Source organism: Solanum stenotomum, unplaced genomic scaffold (assembly GCF_019186545.1).
Source record: "Solanum stenotomum isolate F172 unplaced genomic scaffold, ASM1918654v1 scaffold26577, whole genome shotgun sequence".
Classification (NCBI taxonomy): Eukaryota; Viridiplantae; Streptophyta; class Magnoliopsida; order Solanales; family Solanaceae; genus Solanum; species Solanum stenotomum.
In genome coordinates, this window is record NW_026029083.1 from 11,307 (window position 1) to 34,356 (window position 23,050).

General features: G+C 33.0%; 3 protein-coding genes across 3 annotated transcripts; all 3 read right to left on the reverse strand.

The window, feature by feature from the left end:
* Positions 1-894: 894 nt before the first annotated feature.
* LOC125851502 (S-type anion channel SLAH2-like) lies at positions 895-4,256 on the reverse strand. The gene is made up of 5 exons (XM_049531285.1): positions 3,882-4,256; positions 2,850-3,356; positions 1,868-2,638; positions 1,604-1,635; positions 895-1,508 (listed from the first exon to the last, which is right to left on the reverse strand). Exons 1-5 carry the CDS (start codon positions 4,038-4,040, stop codon positions 1,097-1,099), a joined length of 1,881 nt encoding a protein of 626 aa, XP_049387242.1. The 5' UTR covers positions 4,041-4,256; the 3' UTR covers positions 895-1,096.
* A 5,184-nt stretch (positions 4,257-9,440) lies between these two features.
* Positions 9,441-12,183, reverse strand: LOC125851510 (reticulon-like protein B2). Its single transcript, XM_049531290.1, has 5 exons — positions 11,860-12,183; positions 10,396-10,576; positions 10,180-10,321; positions 9,969-10,038; positions 9,441-9,854 (listed from the first exon to the last, which is right to left on the reverse strand). The coding sequence occupies exons 1-5, from the start codon at positions 12,059-12,061 to the stop codon at positions 9,688-9,690; spliced, it is 762 nt and encodes a 253-aa protein (XP_049387247.1). The 5' UTR covers positions 12,062-12,183; the 3' UTR covers positions 9,441-9,687.
* Positions 12,184-13,899: 1,716 nt separating this feature from the next.
* Positions 13,900-17,435, reverse strand: LOC125851511 (protein SGT1 homolog A-like). Its single transcript, XM_049531291.1, has 10 exons — positions 17,176-17,435; positions 16,945-17,014; positions 16,083-16,207; positions 15,715-15,880; positions 15,454-15,550; positions 15,299-15,364; positions 14,946-15,084; positions 14,647-14,726; positions 14,448-14,552; positions 13,900-14,169 (listed from the first exon to the last, which is right to left on the reverse strand). The coding sequence occupies exons 1-10, from the start codon at positions 17,333-17,335 to the stop codon at positions 14,062-14,064; spliced, it is 1,116 nt and encodes a 371-aa protein (XP_049387248.1). The 5' UTR covers positions 17,336-17,435; the 3' UTR covers positions 13,900-14,061.
* Positions 17,436-23,050: the final 5,615 nt, after the last annotated feature.

The window sequence follows — 23,050 nt, forward strand, 5'->3', positions numbered from 1 at the left end:
AGGAGAGGGTGGAGAGGAGAGAAGATCGGCCTCCCTCTCCTCTGGTTCTCGTCGGAAACTCGCCATCGCCGGAGGAGTTAAGGGGAGAGGCGGCTGATCTGTGTTGGAGAGGAAGAAGAGAGTGCAAAAAATTGTTTTAGGGTTGGGGTCTTAGATTAAAAAAGGAATGGAGGGCTTAATAAATCTAGGCCATTGGATCCATTTAGATGAGCGGCTAGAATTTAATTTAAACTATGGACGGTCAGGATGAAATCTACAAATCAGATTAGATTGGATTGGATATGGAAAGGCTAAAATTGCAATAAATTGNCAAGAACTCAAGAAGAATATTAACAGACCACAATATTTGATTTTAAAGTTTTAGAGCTTGATCTTAAATCTGAACTATCTGTCATAAACACTTGAGTGATAATAATAATTTGGATTTGCTCAAGCACCATGAACAATTAATTCAAGTTCGCATTGAACTTGATTTAAGGGCTTGATAATTTGGCCATGAAATAATTATATCATCAGCCATGAAAACTTCGATGTTCATCATCCCTGGAAAAACTTGATGTTCACAAATGACGCTCGGCCAAAAGCTATATTCACTCTCTGGGTCTATCTTATCTACAAGGCCACATGTAGCTATGCATGAAAACTAGTGAGTATTTGTTCTTAGCTTCTCTTTTATTTTTCTATTGATTTTATTTTATTTTATGGGGGAGTAAACCTGACCAGTAGGAGTCAGGGGGTGCATCCTTACATTCTAACTTATCAAAGTAAAAGGAAGGAGTTGCTCCTCGTTAGATAAGCTTACAGAAAAATTCTAGAATCCTTAGAACTAGAGTCTAGAAGCAATGCACTAACTCGAACAAATATAAGAACCTTCATAACATTAGGAACACTCAACTCGAACAGTTTATACAAATGAAAAAATTGGAAAGACACTCAAAAAACAAATTTACATCTCCATAGAAGAACCTTCACTTAATACATTTCTATATCAAGTTCACAGGAACTGTCAAACTCTTGCTGTTCCTCACTTGATTAACACTTGTTAAGAATTTTACAAAAAAATTCAAGAACATAAAGGGTTGTGGAACTGCATAAATCATTGTTGACGAACTTCGTTTGAGTCAGAGGTGATCAACTCTATGGTACTAGAATTTGGATGTGCAAGAGAAGCTTCAATATCTTTTTCATCCGAAGAATCTACATATTTAAGAAATTGTTCAATATCTTTGGTGTCTGAGCTACCAAATTTACTAAGATGCCATATTCCACTTGATTTATGCCTTCTTTCACTAATTGCAATTGAAATGTCATTTGGGAAGAGGTCTCTTAGTACAAAGGCATAGATGATAGTTGTCACAAGAAGCGCGGTTACTGTGAGTGTGGCAAGCGAGCAAAGTATGACGACTAGACACTTTGTGAGAGTGTTGGTAACTACAGCTGAATACCTGATGGTAGCAATAGCAGCTCCGGTCATGGGGAAAGTATACGCCCACCAAGTCAATGAAAACCTGAAGTTAACAAAAGACACAAGCTTTTTGAAACTAAGACAAAGATGATGAGGAATAAGAGATGTTTTACAGGACAAAAGGCAGATTACACATACCTGATGCCTCGAAAGAAATTAATACGAACAGCCTGTACAGGGACAAGAATAAACGATTAGGCTGACACTTGAACGTCAAACATTTTCAGAATTAAAGTAAGAATATGATTTTCGTTAAGCTCAGAAACTCGATATCATATATTATATCTTCAATTATCTATCAATATTGAGATAACTCTTGCACTGGCTTAAGCATTAGCTGCATTACAATAGACAGAGAGGGTGTATTTGAATGTTAAAACTCTGCCTAGCATAATGACTTACCAGTGAGAAATAAAGGAACAGAGCGATGAAGTAAGAAATCCGAGATCCATAATCAAATGAACCTTGGATTGTTGCCCATGCCATAGAAGCAACACTAGGTGCAGCAACAAATAGAAAGAAGACCGGGTGAAGATCCTTTGGCAGCGTCTCATTTGTTGGAAGTCTTTGGTAAAGAGTCACAAACAAGACCACATAATGAGCTAATCCAACAGCATAGAAGAATATTGGGCCTTCTTTTAGTCCCATGGATGCACCTAGCAAAGCACCAACAAAATTTCCAACAACAGAGAGATGATTTACGGGGTTGGCTACCTTTGAGAGCCTTCGTTGTCCTCCAGACATCCATTGTCCGTATATCTTAAGCTCTAAGCAAAAGATTGGGGTCATAAGAATGTACCATAAAACTGTGGGCAGTGTTTTAGTAACTGATTGTGGAACTCCTAATGCTAAGAATAGAAGCGATATCCAGGGAGCAAAGAAGAAGTTAATACGTATGGGGTGATAGTACTCACGACGAACTGCTTCAAAGTAGAAAATGATTTTCAAAGCATAGGTGAAAGCAACAACCGCCATAAGGGCCACAGATATGCACCAAAGGACAAGATTTACATCTAAGCTTATGTGGAGGAATTTTGTTGAGGAAGAAGTGGCAAGAGCTTTCCACATAATAGCTTGGCTACTAACACCAAGACAGATACCAAAGGAAGAAATAGGATATCTAAGAAGGAAAGGCCATTTCTTGTTCTCCGGAAGAATACTTTGCTCAGAAGCCTGTAAACGAAAAAACATGTGTTACCAACATTACCATCTTGATCTCGGACTAATAAGGAAAGAAAAATAAAGACTTTTCAAACTGCAAGTGCATCCATAATTTCATGATCCACATGTGAGTAATCCTTAAAAACTACTATCTTTTTGATCATTTGAAGCAAATTACTGCAGACCACTAAAATGGATGGTGAAACCAAGGAGAAAATCTTACCCGTAGAGTATCCAACTCTGGTCCCTCCAAGGCAGCAAAGTACCGGTCCACAGGAATATTTTCCATCTCTGCAGTTGGTCGAGAGTTTGACTCTTGCTGTCCTTCCACATTCTTTCCGCGCAAAGTTGAAATTTGTCTCTCAAGTTTACCAGACCATGTTTTGTAAGAGTCGAACCTTGAATCCCTTTGCTTAATGATCTTGGGATTCCTTGATGGGAAGTCTGAATAGCTGAGAAGCTTCCCCATAGCAGGTGCCTCAGGAAATGCGGTATGTCTTGGCATTGTCTGAGAATAAAACTTGACCTTTTTGTTACGTCTAGTACTATTATCGGTTGATGTAGTAGCCGAATCAGAAGAGCCAACATTGCTGAATATAATCTCATTATTATCACTGAAAACAACTCTTTTTTGAATTGGTGGTGAGTAACCTGCCAAAGGAGAGGGTGGCAAACTAATGGAAACCGAATGCTTCCTTCTATGCTGTCGTTCAGTAGCAGCTTCAGTTACCTACAAAGATCAATAGAGAGTATTATTAGGCCAGGTGAAATGTTAGCAACGTATTAAAAATAGGCGTAGTTACATGTAAGTCCAGCAGCAAACTTGCAACGGTTGGTGAAATTAATCTGCAAATCAATTCCCAACACAATATTCATTTCTACTAGTTTTTCTTTTCTTGACTTGTAACATTTCACAGGCTAGTTTATCCTCACTAAAGGTAGCAACTTTTGACCTCAAGAGAGTCGAAAAATTAGGCTTTTAAGGTAATTTCTGATGACGTTAAATCTATAGCTGTACATTATAGGCACATCTTGGCTCATAACGAACTAGGAAGCTGAGGCTGCTAGAAAGTAAAACCGTACAACCTTAGTCGAGTGGTCATTCTTACATACATGAGATTGAACATCTAGATTATAAATTGTAAGCATAGTAAAAAGGCACACACAATTGCAAGATGTGATGATTTATCTAGATTGTTGATAGAATCAAGTAGAAATGAAGAATGCAGCCTTACTAATTAGAAGAAGGACTTACCACGACAGGTGAGTTCTCAAAACTAGATCCTGTTAGCTCAAGCTGATTATCTACTATGATGCCAAAGTCATCCATTTCATCGGAAATAAATTTGATAAGAGATGGAAGTACTTCGATTGAATCATTTGTAGCAGAATTAGTTATTTCACTTGTTTCCATGGCTATATATATATATACTGCAGGAAACAATAATCTTATTAGTAAATATGTGCTACAAACACAGGAAAGATAAACATTAATTTCGTTCGTATGCAATTGAAATGTAGACCTTTGATCAGCCACAGTACTTAGATTGAATGAAGCTCTTTCTTGTAGCACCAAAGGATGTAACTTTTCTCTCTAACAATGAAGAAAGATCGATCGAGGTCAACTAGTAACAACCAAGATTGAGAGAAAAAACACGAGTCTGCAAGACACATGAAGCATTATATATAATAAATAGGATGATTCATGCTAAGTTCTTGGAAACACACATCATATTTGTTATGGATACAGCTGCCATGTATGAAGATAATAATATCCTTTTTAGTTAAGAAAAATGTAAACAATATGAAACCAAGAAAAATGAAAATAGCAGGTACAAGCTTGAATATTTGTCTTCCATTCTCTTGACACATTTGACTGCTAATAAAACAGAACAACATTGTTGATACACATTACGATAGTATTCATTAATTTAGAGGGTAGGCTTACCTAGAGTAAATCTAAATTAGTCGAACCAAATGTAATAATTTATATTTATGTCCTTTTTGTAAGTAAAATTAATGAAGTCATGAATTTCCACTCACATATAGTTTTGGCTACCCACTCATATCTAATTTTATTAACAGAAACACAACGGAGGTTCTCGACAGAATAATTTACTTTAGAATTCTCCCAAAAAGCGAGTAATAACATAACGTAATATAATATAAACCGACCTATTAATATCAAAAGGATTCATAATTATTATTTTTTACAATATAAAAATAGAAACCAATTGATAGTATTAATTAAACAAAATAAGAGCCCCCACTAATTGATTGATACTCCAATATATTTTTCAGCTTCCATATAAAATATACATACACACAAAAAGTGATATGATATAAAATTCCAGGCTCACAATGATATTTTTTTTTTTAACTGCATTAAAAATTATATATATAGAATGAAGAAGGAACATGAGGAAATCAAAAGTCAAATTGTTATTTATATTAATAAAAAAAATAGGCGGCCTGGAATAAAGGAAAGCATCTTTAAGCCGTCGATTAAATGACTGCCTAGCACTAATTATACACCAAACCATTAAACTGATACATCTTTAAGTCAAACACGACAATATATGTGTAATGTATTGAAAGAGCCCCTCCATACTATATACCATGACTCAAATTCATAATTTTAGAGGTCGTTCAATACGTATATGGATTATAATTTATGGACTAATTTATTCATCTGGAAGATGAGATAAAACAATCTCAATCACCAATAAGGATTGTGGTGGAGTGGTAAGTACTCTTTCATCTTTAACCAAGAGGTCTAGGATTCGATTCCCCTTGAATATGGAGTCACCTTTGTTAGAGAGCGCTTTACCCCTCAATGTGGGACTTCCCGGCGCGAATTTAGATTTAGTCAGGCTCCAATGTGGTACCGGACACCAATTGAAAAAAAAAATAAAAAAAAATCTCAATCTAGAATATGGAATATCTTACCTTATCCCTAATACCAAACGATTTCTTAAGGTTAATAGTGAAGGATATTTACCATTTAAGCAACCTTGATCGTCTAATCAGATGGTTCATTTGGACAATCACAACTTTTAACTAATTTCTTGAGATGATCACTGTAATTTTTGCATGAAGGACCATATAATTAAAAGTTCAATTTCTATAAACTGAGATTGTATAAAGAATATTTTCTTTACACTATCAATGGCCTTAAAAGAATACTATATTAAAGAACCTCGGACAAATAAGGCATTATAATCTATTATAACATGTTAAGTATATTACAAACATTTTTTAGACTTATGTCCTTTTATAAGAGATTTTTTACTTTTACTCATTAAAATATGAAAAAGTTATTTTCTTCTATTCGAATCGTAAAAGGTCAAGAGATCTCATTTTCAATCTTTTAACTTGCTAAAGATTTTTTTTTTTTTTTTTCCTTTTAATTGTGTACATTTTCTTGAGAATGCATCAAAAAGGCATATTCAGGCAGAGTTTGAATTAATAAAAATCAAGAATTCACATTTCTGCATGAACTGCGTCCGAAATAAGTTTGTACAATGAATGTACTACTGAATTTCCACTTTAATTTAGTTCTAGGAACCGCATTTCTTTCGCCGTAATTTACTTTAAAATATATAACTTAAAATCATTAAAATATTACAAGTGTAATTAATTATAAAGAAAATAACGAAATAGTAGCAGCAGTAAGTGTAAGATGGTTCATTAGGGCAATCGACGGCTTTTCTTGAGATTATGACCAATCGAAAAAAGCAAAAAAAAATTCATTGACGGCGCGGTAACGTAACTATAACTTCTTATAGTCACAAAAATATTAATGACATGTTTAAAACTATAAATTTCAAAAAAATTATATCATATATTTATGATCACAAATTTTAAAAAAATTATTTTATTTAATTAAATATTATATATCAACTCAAACTATAACAATTAAACAAAGTAATTATATAGTTAATCCTAATAGGATCTTAGCTGTAGGTTTAATCCTAGGAGCTGCACCGTAATTTAAGTACGTAAAACAAGGGAAAACATGTTGTCTATAAGTTAAACACGCAAATACAGGTGTATGCTTTAGAGACGGAGAATAAAATAATAATGTATTGAGTTTGGTAATAATTTCGAAAAAGATAAGTCAACATAAGATTAGAGGCGGATGTAGCTTTTTAGCTATACGTTTAATCTAATCCAGCATTTTATATACGTTTTTGTGCCAATTACAAGAAAAGGTTTTATCTTAAATCTCTCATGAGATCTTATCTTAATAAGCAAATTGTAAAGAATTAGTGTGACTTTAATGTTAAGAACTTTAAAAGTCGAGTTTATCAAACGCGTACCTTAACAAAGTTGAATGTGAATTCCTTCGTACGATCGATGACTAAGTCTAACAGTGGAATCTGAAATGGGCTGGTTGTAGGCTGGAAGTCATAACAGTAGAACTGGAAATTAAATGAAAGTAATATTTGAATACAATAAATTATGTGTTATTTCTGTTGGAGAAAGAGAGTTATGAGTCGTGTGGTGAATTCAAATTCTAGATGTGAATTTTGAATTGAGATAGTAAATTCTGAAATGTATAGATATTTAATTATATTTATATTTGATTTTCATGACCTTAAAGCACGGGATTATATTAAACGGTGAACTCACATTTGTATACATATGCGCGCTACTTGTAATGAGTCAAATTCCTCTAAGCATCTCCGAGCCATAGATTTATTTTCCTTATATTTTGCCATTTTATTCAAAAGTTTAAAAGGAGATAGTATAATAAATTATTCGCAATTGGATCAATTTAATTTATGTGTTCAAGGGGCCTCACAAAATTTTCCATCATTTTACAAGAAGAAATCATCATCTATGAACCACTAAACCATAGTGATTTGTAAGAATCTCAAACAAGAAAGTTCACGTGGCAGCACGTGTGTCGCATTTTTGTGGATTGTTAGCGTCTAGAAGGGTCTTAACTATTAAATTGTGAAGTTGAGGGAGGTAATTAAGTCAACATAAATTTTAGAGTACACGGAATAAAACTCACAAAATTCAGAAAGGTTAATTTTGACCTATTGAGAGTTCAGACTAATATTAATGAATGTATTATGTATATCCTAACATCTTAGATTTGTATAGACCTCATACATAGTTTTACCAGATTCTACCTTCTTCTTTTTTCTGTTTGAAACTATCACAACTTAAATATATATTTCAGTTATAAGTTTAGGGGAAAAAAAAGACAAATCTACTTTTGAACTATCGTAAATGATATACGACATCAACGTCGTCCAAAATGTGGAGCATAGCTATCCTTTACACTAATGTAATCCTATGCCTCTATCCATCAATAAACAAAGCTGCATAGGGAGTGACTTGTTCTTCTTTGTGCACACTTTTAGTTTCTCTGTTTTATTCCTTTTTATTTCTTTTTCACTATATCTTCACTAATTCCTCATTGTCTATGGATTGTCAAAATTGAAAAAGATGAACTTATAATTGGATTTTAGCTTGGTGTGATCCATTTATCGTCGAAATAAACAAATTGGAATATAAGTGTACAGTTACTTTTAAGTATACAAACTCAATAAATTAAAACAAATAAAAAACTACATTCCTGAAAATTGGAACTCTTTTATACAACAACATTGTATATGCAACTGGCTTACACTTCCTTTCTTGTCTCACATCTTTCATGCCTCACCTCCAGGCTTTCTATCAAATAACAATGGAGGCTAAAAGTTGAAATAATGCAATCGATGTACCGTGAAATCGAACCTACAATAGTTCGTACATTTTGTACATCATTCACTACTAAGTTACCACTCTTAGATATTTCAACAATGGTAAACTCTAAGTATTAGACTAGAACCCAATCACCCTTATTAACCTACATATATACTTGTATTTTCGTCCTACTCACGCCACCAATGACTAGTCTGACACAATCAGAGGCGGAGCCAAGTAGGATCGAAGGGTTCATCCAAATCCCCTTTGATAGAAAATTACATTGCTTATATGTTTATATGGTAGATGTTGATCAAATCTCCCCTGGTTTTTTTTTTTTTTGTGTTTACTTGTTTATATGTTGAACTCCTTGATGAAATTTTGACTCTGCCACTGAACACTAACATTATTCCTCAGTTGCCATTAAAAGTTTTGCTAGTATCTATGTTAAAACAATGGTGCCCCCGTGAGTTTCAAATCCTGAGTCCACTATGGGTAAGGATATGCTTATTTTATCACCACGTAAAAATAAATATTGTATGGTAGTGGCAAAAAAAAATCTTTACCCTTAAAGGACAAGGTGCAAAAGAATTTTTTCAAGAAGTTGTTCCATCTCGAATTCGATCAAATACCTAGTTACAAATTCATTTATTCCCTTTTCTAAAGGTACTTTTTGAAAAGAAAAAAAAAATCCAGGATAACATGATTACATTTTGATGCTTTAACATAACATCACTACACTTGGAGTAAATAGACTATCTCAGAAAAGACACCACATCATCGTCAAACCATTTCATGTTTTTGAAGCATGTCCTACTAGTGTGAAGAAAATACAAGAAACCTGTTCAGAAATTGGAACTGTAACTGATACTGAGAAGTTCAAGTGAGCCCTTGCCAAGGAGACTGGCAATTATAGGTGCCACTATGTACATTACACTGAACATTTTGTGAGAATCTCTCACCTATTGATTCTGAAAAATGTCAAATGTTGCTAACAATGTAACTGCACCGAATCTTAGGAAACCAAAGATGTGTTTCAACTTGGCATAAGTGAAAATTGCAACTCGAGTATTTTCCTTTACCATCATTCAATAGAAGGGCTGAAAACTCAAATTTGAATATGGCAAAGCAGTCCATGACTGCCAATAGATCATACAGCAGTCTTTCACAATTTAACTAGAAAGGAAGCCAAAACTAAATGTGGAAATCAAAACTACCTCACAAACTGCCATACTCATTTAAATATAAATTGCGTAATAAAGCAAATCCAGTAACTAAAGGGCTCTAACAAAGGGAGTCGCAAGATCTGGAAAACTGGAAAACTCCAATATGAACATAGTAACATGACTTATTAGTCTCTATTGCTTTTTGCCTTTAAGTGGACCTCTTGGAATTTTGCTAAGAACGTTGGCATCAAAAACAGCATAATGCTTCTTGATCTCTGCCTCTGCTTTCTCAGCAAAAGCATCGACCTTGTCCTCATACTTCTCATAGAGCAGAGGGACAGTATGCAGTAATACAAAAACTGCATGCAGAGAAAAAGGGGGATGCAAATTAGAATCAAATAAGCAAATATGGTCACAGTGAGCATTGAAAAATATGAAAGTCCCAGTTAGCAAAATTAAAACTAATTACTTACCTATGTAAAACAAGGTGAGGAAGTTCCAGATATTCCCCAATATAGAAACAACCCACAAGCCAACAATGACCTGCATGTACAATGTCAAATATTTAGCATCCACATACTGTGAGAAACATGAAACTCAAATAGGTGAACCAGTGGGAAGAAACTTGAGCCTTTAAACAACTATCAAGCTATGGACTTCAGTTATAAAGCTAGATGCACATACAACAAGGAATTTCTTCAAGTCTTTCCCAGATGCAATATCCCGTAGGATCTCAAGGGCCCTATTGATTTCAATCCTCAATGCAGACGCAACACCAAGGACAATATCCTTAGGTAGAACAACTTGTGGAATTTGAGGTGGAGCCCTGGTCACAGATTTCAATGTGAATCTTCATGTAAATATTAGATGGACAAGTAAAGATTACTAAAATATACATACGTGTTGATGAACGCGGATGCATTGGACCACAGGAAAAGTACTGCTACAGCAACAATTAGAATATGGCAAACAAGTGTGAGCAAGTGGTATTCAAGCAACTCAAAAAGCGCCCAGATAACAGTGGCAAAACCAAGCACGCCAGCTGTAACTTTCTTGTCCCGCCATAGGAAAATGTCAGCGGCTGTCATCCATAGGACATACTTAGTGTATTTACATAAACAAGCAAATACAAAGAGAGAAGGTTTCTGTAAAAACACACAGATTTGGTGGTCACTGAAGTTCTACAAATACGTTTAGAGCCTAGCAGGAGATACTGAAGCATAGAAGATAAAGGAGTTAGGCTTTCCAAGCTAAAGCAAAATAAACAAGTCCTTAATGTAAAACTTAATAACTTCGCAAAGTTGCACCAAAGGATGGGACCTACAGGTAATGAAGTGGTTGAGAACCATGAGGTCTTAGGTTCAAATCCCAGTGGAGACAAAAAAAAAACTAGGTAACTTCGCAAAAGTCTCACTATATTTCACAGGACGAATCAAACTCCGGCAGTATGCCCTTAGATCCCAATCCCAATACAGAGAAAAGCAGGTGCAGAAAAGAAACAGCTCCATCCTTCAACTTAAAAAGAAACAGCTCCGTCCTTTTCAAACAAATTCTTCATGTATAAATTCAACTCTTCAGCAGGAAATTACTTAGCCCTCAAATACGTCTCAGATATTTTAATGAAGCTATAATATACCGCCTTAAGTTTTTGCACTTCCATCCTTGGCTTTTTCTTTTGCCAGTTCAAATCCATGTTGCGAAAGTCAGACTTCATACCACATATTCTTTTATTCTAAAGAAAATTCAAAGCTTAAGTGGCTACAATCCTTTGTCCATATTGTTTTTTCCTAGGGTCCAATATGAGCAACTATGAAAATTGCAAAAAGTGTTCATATATATGAAATATTCTTGTTGATGGAAACCTCTTTTAAAAAACAAACCGTTCCAGTTTGAAGTAAAGAACGTTTCATGTCACTTTGCAACACTAAAATGGTACAACGAGGAAAGGGACGAATTAACAATTAAATAACCTAGGAAAAAGATCCAAATTTTGAAGTAAACTGTGATGAAACTCAAATCGATAATATCAGTTCAACATCGAGAAACCAAAAATAAATACAATAAAGAATTTATTTATTCTAAGAAAATAAAAATATAAAAAACGCTCACATGATCAAAACAAATTATTCAATAGGAACTTCACAGATAAAGAGATTTATATGGTAAACGCTATCGACTTGATTTAAACAACCAATATTGATCCTATTGATTCACATGAGGTTTATTTTCAGAATCTGGAAGTAAACCAATGATAAATTAATTTGTTTGGAATACATATAAAAATGAATCAAAATCACAGCATTCTGAATAACCTACATATATCTGCATTTAAAATAAATACTGAGAGAGATTTGAGTAATGTACGTTTTCCACCGCCTAGAACCTTGTGTACGGGCTTTTCTCTACCGAAAAGGCGGTAGATCTTAGTCTTAACAGCGTTAACCGGCGACTTTTTACCCTTGTCGTCATCAGAATCCGACGAAGAATCGTGGCTGAGCAACTTATCGTTGACCTTGTCCATTACCGAATCAACAAATGAGTCGTTCTCGCCGGCGTGATCAGCCATCGCGTTGACCTCCGATTTCAGAACGGTTCGCCGCCGGCAATGGGGTTGTTTATGCTGTTACGAAAGGGCGCTTTTTGAGTGCGAGAGATTTTCCTGTCGCTTGAATATGAGTGGGAATGAGGAAATATCAAAACGCCTTAAATAAGAGAGCTACGAGCCTGAGGTTTGCTACCGAACCAAGTGGCTCGTAAATAACGCAAATCAATGAACGGAAATTATCTTTTTGTGTTTCGAGAAAATTGATTGGACATTTTTGTTGGAATGGTAGGAAAAAAACCCCTATATTTTAACTTCTTAGTTTTAATTTAAGAGTTGAAAAGAATAATGTATATTTAAAGCCTATAGGTAAATATAAATCAATTGAATGGAAAGGAAGATATGTATGTGAATACTTATTTCCACCTAATGTTTATGCTGTAAACTTATTAATAAATTGAGACGTATGTTAATTAATTCTAATTAAGTGTCAGTTTTTTTTAATCAGTAAGGAGGTATTTGAATAAAGTTAAAAAAAATGTTTATAAGTACTTATTTTAAAATTAAAACAATAGAAATAAGTCATAAGTTGAAAATATTAACTTATGTCTTTTGACATATAAGTCAATCAAATCAGACTCACAAAGTGTATGCACAAACGCATATTCACTTTATCCAATTTTACTATATTAAAAAATAAATATTCACTTTTATTTGTTTAATTTAAAAAATAATAATTTATTCATGATGTATGTTTATTATTAACTATAATCATTTATCAATATATATTTTAAAGCATTAAATTTATTATATTTAAAGTCTGATATAATAAAATTGTCATTTTATTTAAGAAGAGTACTAAATGAATTGAGTATCTTAGTAACTCAATTAGTTAAGTATTAGGACTCTCACTTTATTGGGGAAGATTTTATTCTCCACCTTATAATCAACTCCCCGTTTTTTCATCACATGTATCTATTTTGGCATACATAGTGGCTTGATAGTTGATACAAACACTTTGTGCATAACCTTTTGCGTTAAAGAAAAAAAAAAAAGCTCTCTATTCCACTTACTTTGCGCGAGTATAAATGGGAGAACGAATTGAGACTTTGGAATAATGATTTCTTCACGGCGTCAATTGTGCCGTAACCGAGTCTTTTTCTTCCTCTAATAATAATGATAATGCTAATAATTTGGCATATGTGAACGTTTTCTTTGTTTAATCACACCACTTACAAACATCATTAATATTTTCACTTATTCCTGCCAAATTTTGGTGAAAGTAAAGATCACTGGAGCAAATATTTTGGAGTTTCTTGAATAAGCTCTCAGGACTCCTTTTTTTTTTATCAAGGCTAATATTAATGCACTTATATCAGAGTACCCTATATGTTATGTTAATTTTAATGCACAAAGTTGTTTTATACAGAGGAAAGGATTCTTGGTGAAGGAAACATCTTATGATGATGCTACTCCATTATTATTATTATTATATTATCACATGCAGACAGAAGAATTATAGTTCTACCAAAATTACAATATCACCTCACTAACTAATGTCCAACTGCAAATGATGCAATAAGACAAAGGGACAACGAGTGACTAAGCAAAAGATAATAGTATGTCGAAATTCCATATTACACTGACCACGCTTTAAATGTACAGCTCATAGAGGAGTTAGAATATCAAATGAGATGAAATTTCATTTAAATGATCTTTTGAGCATGCAATGCTTTTACCTCATGACATAAAATTATATTTCACTTCCTTGTTTTGCTCCCTCAATGACAAAAAAATTTATTTCATTATTGAGTTTTTACGGCAATACACGCTAACACAGAAACAGGGAGAACGCAAGAACCTTAATGTGGCGAACTGGGAAGTTCACAAGGAAATTGCCATATCCCATAGATCAAAATTTCTATTAGCCCATCTTACACTAGAAATTATGGACAAATTCTACGACAACCCAGTACCAAGAATGAAGAGCAAAACGGAAAATAAGAAAATAGTCACTGGATTTCCTAGTGTTCCCATTGCTTCAGCTCCATGCCATCTGGAGGGCTTCCTTCCACCTTCTTTGTACCAACCTCGTTCCAGTTTGTGGACAGAACAGTCCCATTAGATTCCACCTGTGAGGCAGAACACAGATTAAAAACAAATTTTACTTGCTCAACTTGTGCGATAAAGGCAAGCAAGAACTGAAGCAGCCCTTTATTGTGAGTCGGTAAAAGGGAGAAACGGGAATTAAAAGTCAGAGATTCCTATCTATGTCAAGAAAGCTTTTTGTTTCGGTTAATTCATTCTTTTCGAGTCAAATGTCCCCATAAAAATCCCCCGTCCCTCCCAGATCCCTTTTCTAGAATAATGACAAATCTAACATTATGTATTCAACGAGCAATGCACTTACAAATGATTTCATCATGGCTCTTCTTGCATCATCATCGCCATCTTTGTAAATATCTCGGAAAAACTTGTTCAGTGCTGCATCTCCCTCCAATTTTTCGTCTTTTTCCTGGAATACAGACCACCGGCAAATGACTAAAAACTAAACAGTGAGGGCAATCAATCAAGGATTTATAACAGAGACCAGCCAAAACTATCAATACCTCTTTTTTCACTTGAGCCTCTAGTTTATCCCAATCCTTGCATCTCATATTAGAGGAAGGGTAGCTAAGCTTATGGCTGTCTGTCAAATGCAGAAACAGAAAGTAAGCTTAGCATCAGAAGATGTCAAACAACACAACATGTATAGCCTATAGGAAGTCATTGGTAACTTGTCCTTAATTGTAGAGAAGAACTTGATGTACTAAAATGAATGAAGCTAATGAACACAGAGCAAAGGGAAGGGGGTAGCAGCCTGTCTGCAAGCCAGAAATAATTTGTTTAGAAGTATGTGAAAGGGTACCTGATGACACACTTGGCCTCTGTACTACAGCAGTTTCCCCAGTATACTTGAGGCATGTCCAGTGTATAGATTCAGCTTTAGCAAGTCGAATCTCAATTTTTGTAGACATAACTTCATATTTGCATTTTTGAGGTATTATCTGCATATCGGAAAAGGACCAACAGATCACAGGTTATGCGTCATAAACTGCCGATGCTTCAGACACTATAAAAAAAGAAAACCATCACAATATACATAACCTGAGCTACTTGTGTAAAATCTAGGCAACAACCAACATTACCAATCTTATCATTTACTTAGAGACATCATTTGTACTGAAAATATCAGATGTATCTTTTTAAGTTCAATCTCACCTTACCGAACAACCTAGGCTGGAAAGAGTATGCAGCTTCGCCAGGTATATCAATGCTAACACTAAGCTGAAAGAAACCAACGGAAAAGCAGAATATGATCCATCAGTCGATTATAGAATAAAAGATATCTCAAAGAGATAAATGATAAAACATACTATTTGTTCGCCAAAGTCAACTGAAACATTCTCGGCAGGTATGCCCTTGGCAAATATAGTTACCACCGCCTCCTCCGGTTTCTGATAGAATTCATGCCTGCAGTTAATTTATATTAGACCTCCATACACTCTTGGGGACTCAACCAGAATTATGCAGAATACCACATCTTCTTATATTAAAAAAGCAAAAAATATCTTCTAGATTAATATTTGGGATAACTAATGCTGAATCTCCTAACAAGGTGAAGGGTTTGACATAACCTGTACTTCGGTTTGACAGCAGGTGTTCCTTCATATGATAAGTTGAAAGCCAGTTGAGTCTCTTTTGGAACAGCAGCAACATTATCTAATGACTTTGATTCAGTGGGAGGGACAACACTTTCTGTGGTCTCAACTGTTGCATGCTTAGGCAATTTTTCAGCTTCCTCTGAATATAGTCAGCAAACATCACCAATTATTCATAATAAGTCTCATATAGTTGCGAGATAAGTTACAGACAAGAACTGCTTCAGTATATCAAACAGTAAGCAGAAATCTTGTCCTTGAAGAAGATACGATATGCATTAATTCTTGAATTGACAGTGTTGGTGCAAATTGTCGGGATTTCAACTCAAAAGGCAAAACCTTACTTGCAATGTGTTCATCACATTCTTTGATTAACCTAGTGAATCTTGATTCTCCTGGTGCTAAAGAAGCACCAGTTTCCAGAGTTGCCTTTGCAGTTTGGTACTCTTTAAGCTTCATACTGGCCAAACTGTAAGTGTGAACCGGAAAATCAATTCAACAACATCATAAAAGATATATAATGAAAGAAACACCAACAACGATATCTTGATGCTGTCACAACAAGATATATCTGCCTTTTCCTACTTAATTACTGAAAATTAGAACAGTCAAAGCAATGATCATAACTGCAACAATAAACGGAAAAAAGAGAACTCATCAAGGTTGGCTGTGGGTAAAAATTGAGGCAACAGCACCCAAATTGAAGAATGAAGGCCATTATACATGCAACAAACTAACAGATCATGGAATGACAAATATGATTATATGACCAGGAATTACAATGGCCTAGAAATCCGACGTCAGCCGGGTTTGAAGTTAGCACTTGACTAATTGAACATTATCAGCTCAAGAAAATAAGACCATAACATGTGAAATTTAACAATACTAACAACCATCATCATACCTCAACACCACATTAATTAGGATCCATAATCATAGAAATCCATTCACTCTACTCAGGCACATTTCCTTCTGCCACTGGTTAAATAATTTAGGGATTCTATAAAACTAGATGCCTTTAAAATCTCACTCCAATCATATCCCAATCACAATTTAAGTCTATTAACACGTGAAGTTATTTTTAAAATAACACTACCCTGCACCAAACAATAAAGCTATAGAAAACTAAATCCAGTGGAGAACTCTAAACAAGATTATGTCATTATCACACAGAAGCATACCAATAGAAATGATTGATATACTCACCCCTTGCGCATACATGCTTTTGCCATTGACGGATCTAACTCAATCGCCTTGTTTGTATCAGCAACAGCTTCTGCTCAAAATTAATCACAATCACCAAAATACTTCGAACAAATGCATGCCATAGAGATCCATTTGTTTACGCAACCAAAAAAAAAAACAGAGTATACCTATGTTTGTTCTTGTTACCTACATAAAGAGAATGCAAAGGGATCATATTAACAAAAAAGTTACCCGTGAAGTTACGGAGTTTGATATTGGCCTGAGCACGGTCAGCAAAAAGCTCGGCATTATTAGGAGTAATAGCAATGGCTTGAGAGTAGAGGTCAACGGCGAGCTCAAAGTGGTCGTCGATGAATGCTTCTTTAGCTTTAGTTACGAGATCGGACGCCATGGATGAGAATTGAGATGAGAAGAAGTTTCTAGGACAAGAGAGGGAAAAGGGATGAACGGAATGGATGATTAATGAATGGAATTGGAGGGGATTTTAAAAGATGATTATTGGAATATTTAAAGACTGTACAGTGTACACAGCTCAAGTCTTCGTTTACTTGTAATTAAAAACTACAACTTCACAGTATTTGACTGAGTCGTGTCTATTGAGCTATTATTGAATCGGTTCAACTATGAGTCAAATAGTGAAATTTTTAGGAAAGTGCATTAAAAAGAGAGAAACATTTGCAAATAACAAACATAAAAATTATATTTTTATATTATAATTGTAGTTTGCATAATTAAGTTTCATAGCAAATTGTATGTTTGCTATGAAACTTTTGATTTGTCTAATTCATTAGAAATATTTAATTTTATACAAATTGTTCAGTTTTGTATAAATTCATTTATATATTGTAATTTGTATAATTAGATCTATATTTGTATAATTATAAGTGTATAGGACGAAAATATATGTATTTGTATGTATTTGTATATAAATTTTTCTCTCGCTTTATACAAACACAAACGCATTTTATATCAAAATATATAAAATGGCTAATTGTATACCGAATCAGATGGCAAAAAAAGGGATGTTTGTTGCGAATTATAATTAAAATAAATTATGGCTATAGCATTTAATTTGAATTAATAGTTTGTTATTTCATATAATTTTCCCTTAGAAAAAATTACGTATGTACTTCCTCTTTCATATTTTATATGACACTTTTTGAATTTCGAGATTTAAACAAGTTTATATTTAATAGTAAGTTTTTCATAAATCTTTTAAATATTTTGAATATCAATTATTGTGACTTATAATATTTTTTACGTAGTCTAAAAATATATAAATTTCATTGCAAAAGAACTGAAAATTTCATGTGCAAATTTCCGATCAAACTTAAACTATCTGACTCTCAAAAAATGAAAAGTGTCACCTAAATTGGGATAGAGGAAGCATTAGTTTTGTGTATTATTAATATTTTATGAGAAAAGACATAAAGTGACACCTGAAGTTGTCCGAATTTTCAAAAAAGACATTTTAACTATGTGGGCGTCCTATTACCCCCTAAACAATTCCAAATATATATTATTACATCATTTTTCGATCAATTCCAAATTTTAAATGGCAAATGTTATCACACATCAATCATTGTGTGACACGTGTTAATTTAATTTGAAATATAATTTTTTTTTCCATTTTAAGTTTTTCTTTATTTCTCTCTCTTACTTTTTGATTTATTTTAATTTCATTTTATATTCTACTTCATCTTTCACACCTACTTTCAAGTTATCCCTCCCTTCATTTTCTTTCTTTCTTTCTTTCTTCTTCACCTCCTACCCTCACCTCATCTCACCCACGTCAAGTTGAGCTCCTCTATTTTCTTTCTTTTTTCTTCTTCTTCTTTGGTCAAATTCATTTCTTTCCAAAATTATACTATTTTCTAGACTTTGTTGAGTTATTGATAACAAAATTAATTATTTTTCTAAGAAAAATCAAAATTTTGAAGGTATCATCAATTATTTATCTCATTTTCATATAACTTCAAAACTAGAAATGATAACTTTAAAAGAATCAGAATTCTCCGAAAATTTAAAAAGTTTAATTGAAATTTGGATAAAAAAACTAAATAATACCTACTAATCATCTTGAAATCTAATGGGTTTATCAATTGTTCGAAATGTAATAAAATATTTAGATATAATTTTAAAATTGAAGAGAGTTAAACTAATAGTAGTAAAAAGGGGAGGCGGAGTTGCGGTAAAGAGTGACATTGAAAGTGAGAAGCTACAATGAAGATGACAATGAATTTTTGAAGGAGAAGGAAGAAAGAAAAAGCAAAAAATAATAAGAAAAAAAAGTTAAAGTAGTAAGAAAAACAAGAAAATATATTTTATAGCAATGTACTTATAAAAATAAAATTATATTCGTTTTTTTTAATTTGTTCACGCTCTTTAAGAGAGTGCATACACTTTCCATGTCGGTGGACAAAAAATAATGTAATAATATCAGTTCAGAATTGTTATGGGGGGTAATAGGACGCTTGCATAGTTTAGGTGTCTTTTTGAAAATTTGGGACAACTTCGATGTAACTTTATGTCTTTTCTCATATTTTGTTTGTTTTACCTTTTAAATTTATGTATAACTAATACATAAAAATCTATGGTATTAGTAATATAAAAAGTTTTAATACATGCATTAGCATGGTTAAAGATACAGTTGTTCATTAAAACCTTTTTTCATATTCTTGTCATTATATTTGTAAAGAATATTTTTGTAAAGAAGTAATTTCCATTAGAAGTTATGTAATGCATGTTATTTTTATTTCACATAACTAAATACAGTATAAGAAATATGATCAGCATTACTAATATATCATTTTTAACATTATTTTTTATGTACTCAACCAAACAACCTCAAATGAAAAGAGAGACTACTTATTAAAGTGTTCTCGAGATCTTAATAGGTTAATTGGTTGATTACTTTTACTTTTATTTTGTTGGTGTGAATTTGATTCGTAATTCTTTCTCCTAGTGGATGTAATTTTTTTTAAAAAAAATTGTTTGGATATAGATTTAATTGAACTTAATTTTGAAATTAAAAAGATAATAGGGTGAAACAGAAGATTCAATTAGAATTATGTTATGAATTCGAGAATAAATTCACAAATGATATAATAGGGTTTGTATTTTGTTTCTTGTAATGATGACATCTAGCACCTAATCTCAATCAATTAAGCTACGTTCACACGTACCAATTGTAGCAAACACTAAAGCTAATTGATTCACACTGACCCAAAAAAAATAAAAATAGATTCCTAACTAACACCACATTAAGCCATCAATTGTTGCTCCAATTCCAACGTGCTAGCTAGAATTAGGATTAGTTGAAAATTATGCTATACACCAACTTATGACTTATGAGTAAGTGCTTAATTGCTTGCTCAATTTTTACTTTTTTATTTATCTCTTTTTATTTGTTAACAATTATATTTTTACCTATTGTATCCTTAGTTAATTAATTTTGAAAAAGGTAAAATTTTTTGAAAATCTTAAATTTTTAATTCATTCACTTCATATTTAATAAGAGTAAAATGTTAAATTCACTATGTCAATTATTGTTTTCTTAATAGGTGTGTCAATTAAAAAGTGGACAAGTAATTAAGAATACATGGAGTATCTTTCTTTCACAATTAAAAATGACATAATATATAACTGTATCTTTTAATTCGAATTTATTATGCCTTTCAATTTTGATGTGCATAAATAAGCATTTAAATTTGTATAAATTAAAATTAAATAAGTAGACACATACATCCTACGCATCATAATACATGTAAGACAGTATGTAGGACATGAAGGACATATATGTCTATTCGTTTATTTTATACAAGTTTAAGTTTTACTTGTATACACTCAAAATTTGAGAATATAAATGTCAGCAAAAAATAAATTAAAGGACACAATTATATATTATGTCAACAAAAATTTATTGAAGATCTAATAAATAAATAATTAACAGTATATTAAAAAACCTATTATTTTTACTATACAAAATTTCTACTCTGCTCACTTGGCAGATGAGTGATGAATACTTTAGCTTCATAACTACTTTTATATGTTCACATAAATGGTTGAATTATAATATATATTAAAAGGTTCCTTCATATAATAATCTTTTCAAAAGAACGTCGGCAGTTCCCTTTCTTGTTTACTTTTCAAAGTCTTCCTGGAGTACTACTGTCTGTCAATATTGACAGCTTTCTATCAAAGGTCCCCCACCTTGTTATTTTCCTCTTTTAGATTTTTTTAAAAATATAAAAGCAATCAATTTCTGATACTCCCTCCGTCCCTATTTACTTGTCCATATTTCCTTTTTTAGTTGTCCCTATTTAGTTGTCCATTTTGACAAATCAAGAAAGGACAACAAATTTTTTCCTATTATACCCTTATTTACACTTCTTGAAAATTGTAAAAGTGTATGTTGTTTCCCTCCAATTTATTTCACTTGAATTCAAATAAGTGGTTGTAATTTTGAAGTGAAAAATTGTCATAAGGGTAAAATTGTAACTTTACTGTGCTAATCATTGTTGCCTTAATCTGTGTGTCATTTCTAAAGTGGACAACTAAAAAGGGACGGAGGGAGTACTTCATTGATCCTTCTAGGTTTTGCTCTTTTGACTTCAATAAAAAAGCTCTTTTATCAATATTATTGTTTCTTCTATAAAAACACATCTTACAACAATACCAACAATAATATATCAATGAAATTTCACAAGTATGAATTTAAAAAGGTAGATAATAGATACTAGTGAACTATAAATGTACACATTATCACTATTCCGTAAATATAGAAAGATTATTTTTAGAGATTTTTGATTCAAGTACAACAAATTCAAGAATTAAAAAGAAGATAACAATGAAGAAACTACAAAAAACTATTAAGAGAAACAGTGAAAAAACCTATAAAAAAAAACAAAAACAATAACAACTACAAAAGATTGTGATAAGTGAAACACAATACATAACAAATTGTGATATCTAAAGAAAGGATTACAAGAATACGACTTGTACAACGACAAACATCTACAAACTTAAACCCTTGAAAAGCAAGACAACACGTACTCTAGTACCTACTAACATTCTACCCTAATACGTGTTCTCTACTTATACCTATTATATCCAACACTCGCACCTCTTCACTAGGATGCATGCACATTTGCTCTTCACATGTCTAAATCATTTCAATCTCGCTTTTCTCATCTTGTCCACAGTAGAGGTCACTTTCACTTTATCTAAGATATCTTCATAATTCATAATCTTATTGCATCTAGTACACTCACACATCCACCTCAGCATCCTCATTTCTTCAACATGCATTTTCTGAATATGGAATTTTGACTAGCTAGCATTCCACCTCATACAACAAATTCGATCTAACCACCACTTTGCAGAACGTACCTTTAAATTTTGGTGATACATTTTCATCATACAAGACTCTGGAGGCTTGCATCACTTCATTCACGCTGCACTAATATGATGTTTGATATTATCATCGATGTCCTCACTTTTCTGGATTACAGACCCAAGATACTTGAAACTATCTTTCTAGGGGATGACTTGTATGTCAAGTCTCACTTACACGTCTACTTCATGCATTGCATCATTGAATTCATACTCCAAATACTCATATCTTGTTTGTTCTCATCTAGTCTGGTCACTCTTCCCTAAACGTCCTACTAATAGCACGTTTAACCTCTTCAACCTTAATACACCTACAATACTCAAAATCCCAATATCTTCCAAAGTGCTCCAAATTACCTAGCATAATATTTATGTCCCCTTCTTTCATTCAATAGTTTGTGGAAGTAAGCTTGTAATCTTCACTTAATAAAGACCTCTTCTATCGACGCCTTATCTTCCTCATCCATGATCCAAGTAAAAAGTTTAACTCATAATCCACAGACAATGAAAATAAATTTTGCTTTATAGGTATCCGTTTATGATAATAGAATTACTAACTTAAAATTTAAAGCAAGAAAAACGTTGATTAAACTACACTTAGGGATGACAATTGGGCAGGACGGATGCGGGGCGGGGCGGGTTTAAGGTTGAGCGGCGCGGGATGCATGCAGATCGAAGTGGGTTTTCTTAAAACTAATGTGGGATGGAACGG

Bases quoted from the DNA above. Each gene is read 5' to 3' on its own strand.
- LOC125851502 (XM_049531285.1), bottom strand. From the start codon at position 4,040: ATGGAAACAAGTGAAATAACTAATTCTGCTACAAATGATTCAATCGAA. The intron at 3,357-3,881 runs GTAAGTCCTTCT...TGATCTTTGTAG, and splicing joins TTGAGAACTCACCTGTCGTG to GTAACTGAAGCTGCTACTGA. The intron at 1,636-1,867 runs GTAAGTCATTAT...GTCCCTGTACAG, and splicing joins TGTTCCTTTATTTCTCACTG to GCTGTTCGTATTAATTTCTT.
- LOC125851510 (XM_049531290.1), bottom strand. From the start codon at position 12,061: ATGGCTGATCACGCCGGCGAGAACGACTCATTTGTTGATTCGGTAATG. The intron at 10,577-11,859 runs GTACATTACTCA...TATGGATGACAG, and splicing joins GGTTCTAGGCGGTGGAAAAC to CCGCTGACATTTTCCTATGG. The intron at 10,039-10,179 runs GTATGTGCATCT...TTGTACATGCAG, and splicing joins ACTTGAAGAAATTCCTTGTT to GTCATTGTTGGCTTGTGGGT.
- LOC125851511 (XM_049531291.1), bottom strand. From the start codon at position 17,335: ATGGCGTCCGATCTCGTAACTAAAGCTAAAGAAGCATTCATCGACGAC. The intron at 16,208-16,944 runs GTGAGTATATCA...TCACACTTACAG, and splicing joins AAAGCATGTATGCGCAAGGG to TTTGGCCAGTATGAAGCTTA. The intron at 14,170-14,447 runs GTAAGTGCATTG...TCTGCCTCACAG, and splicing joins GAGCCATGATGAAATCATTT to GTGGAATCTAATGGGACTGT.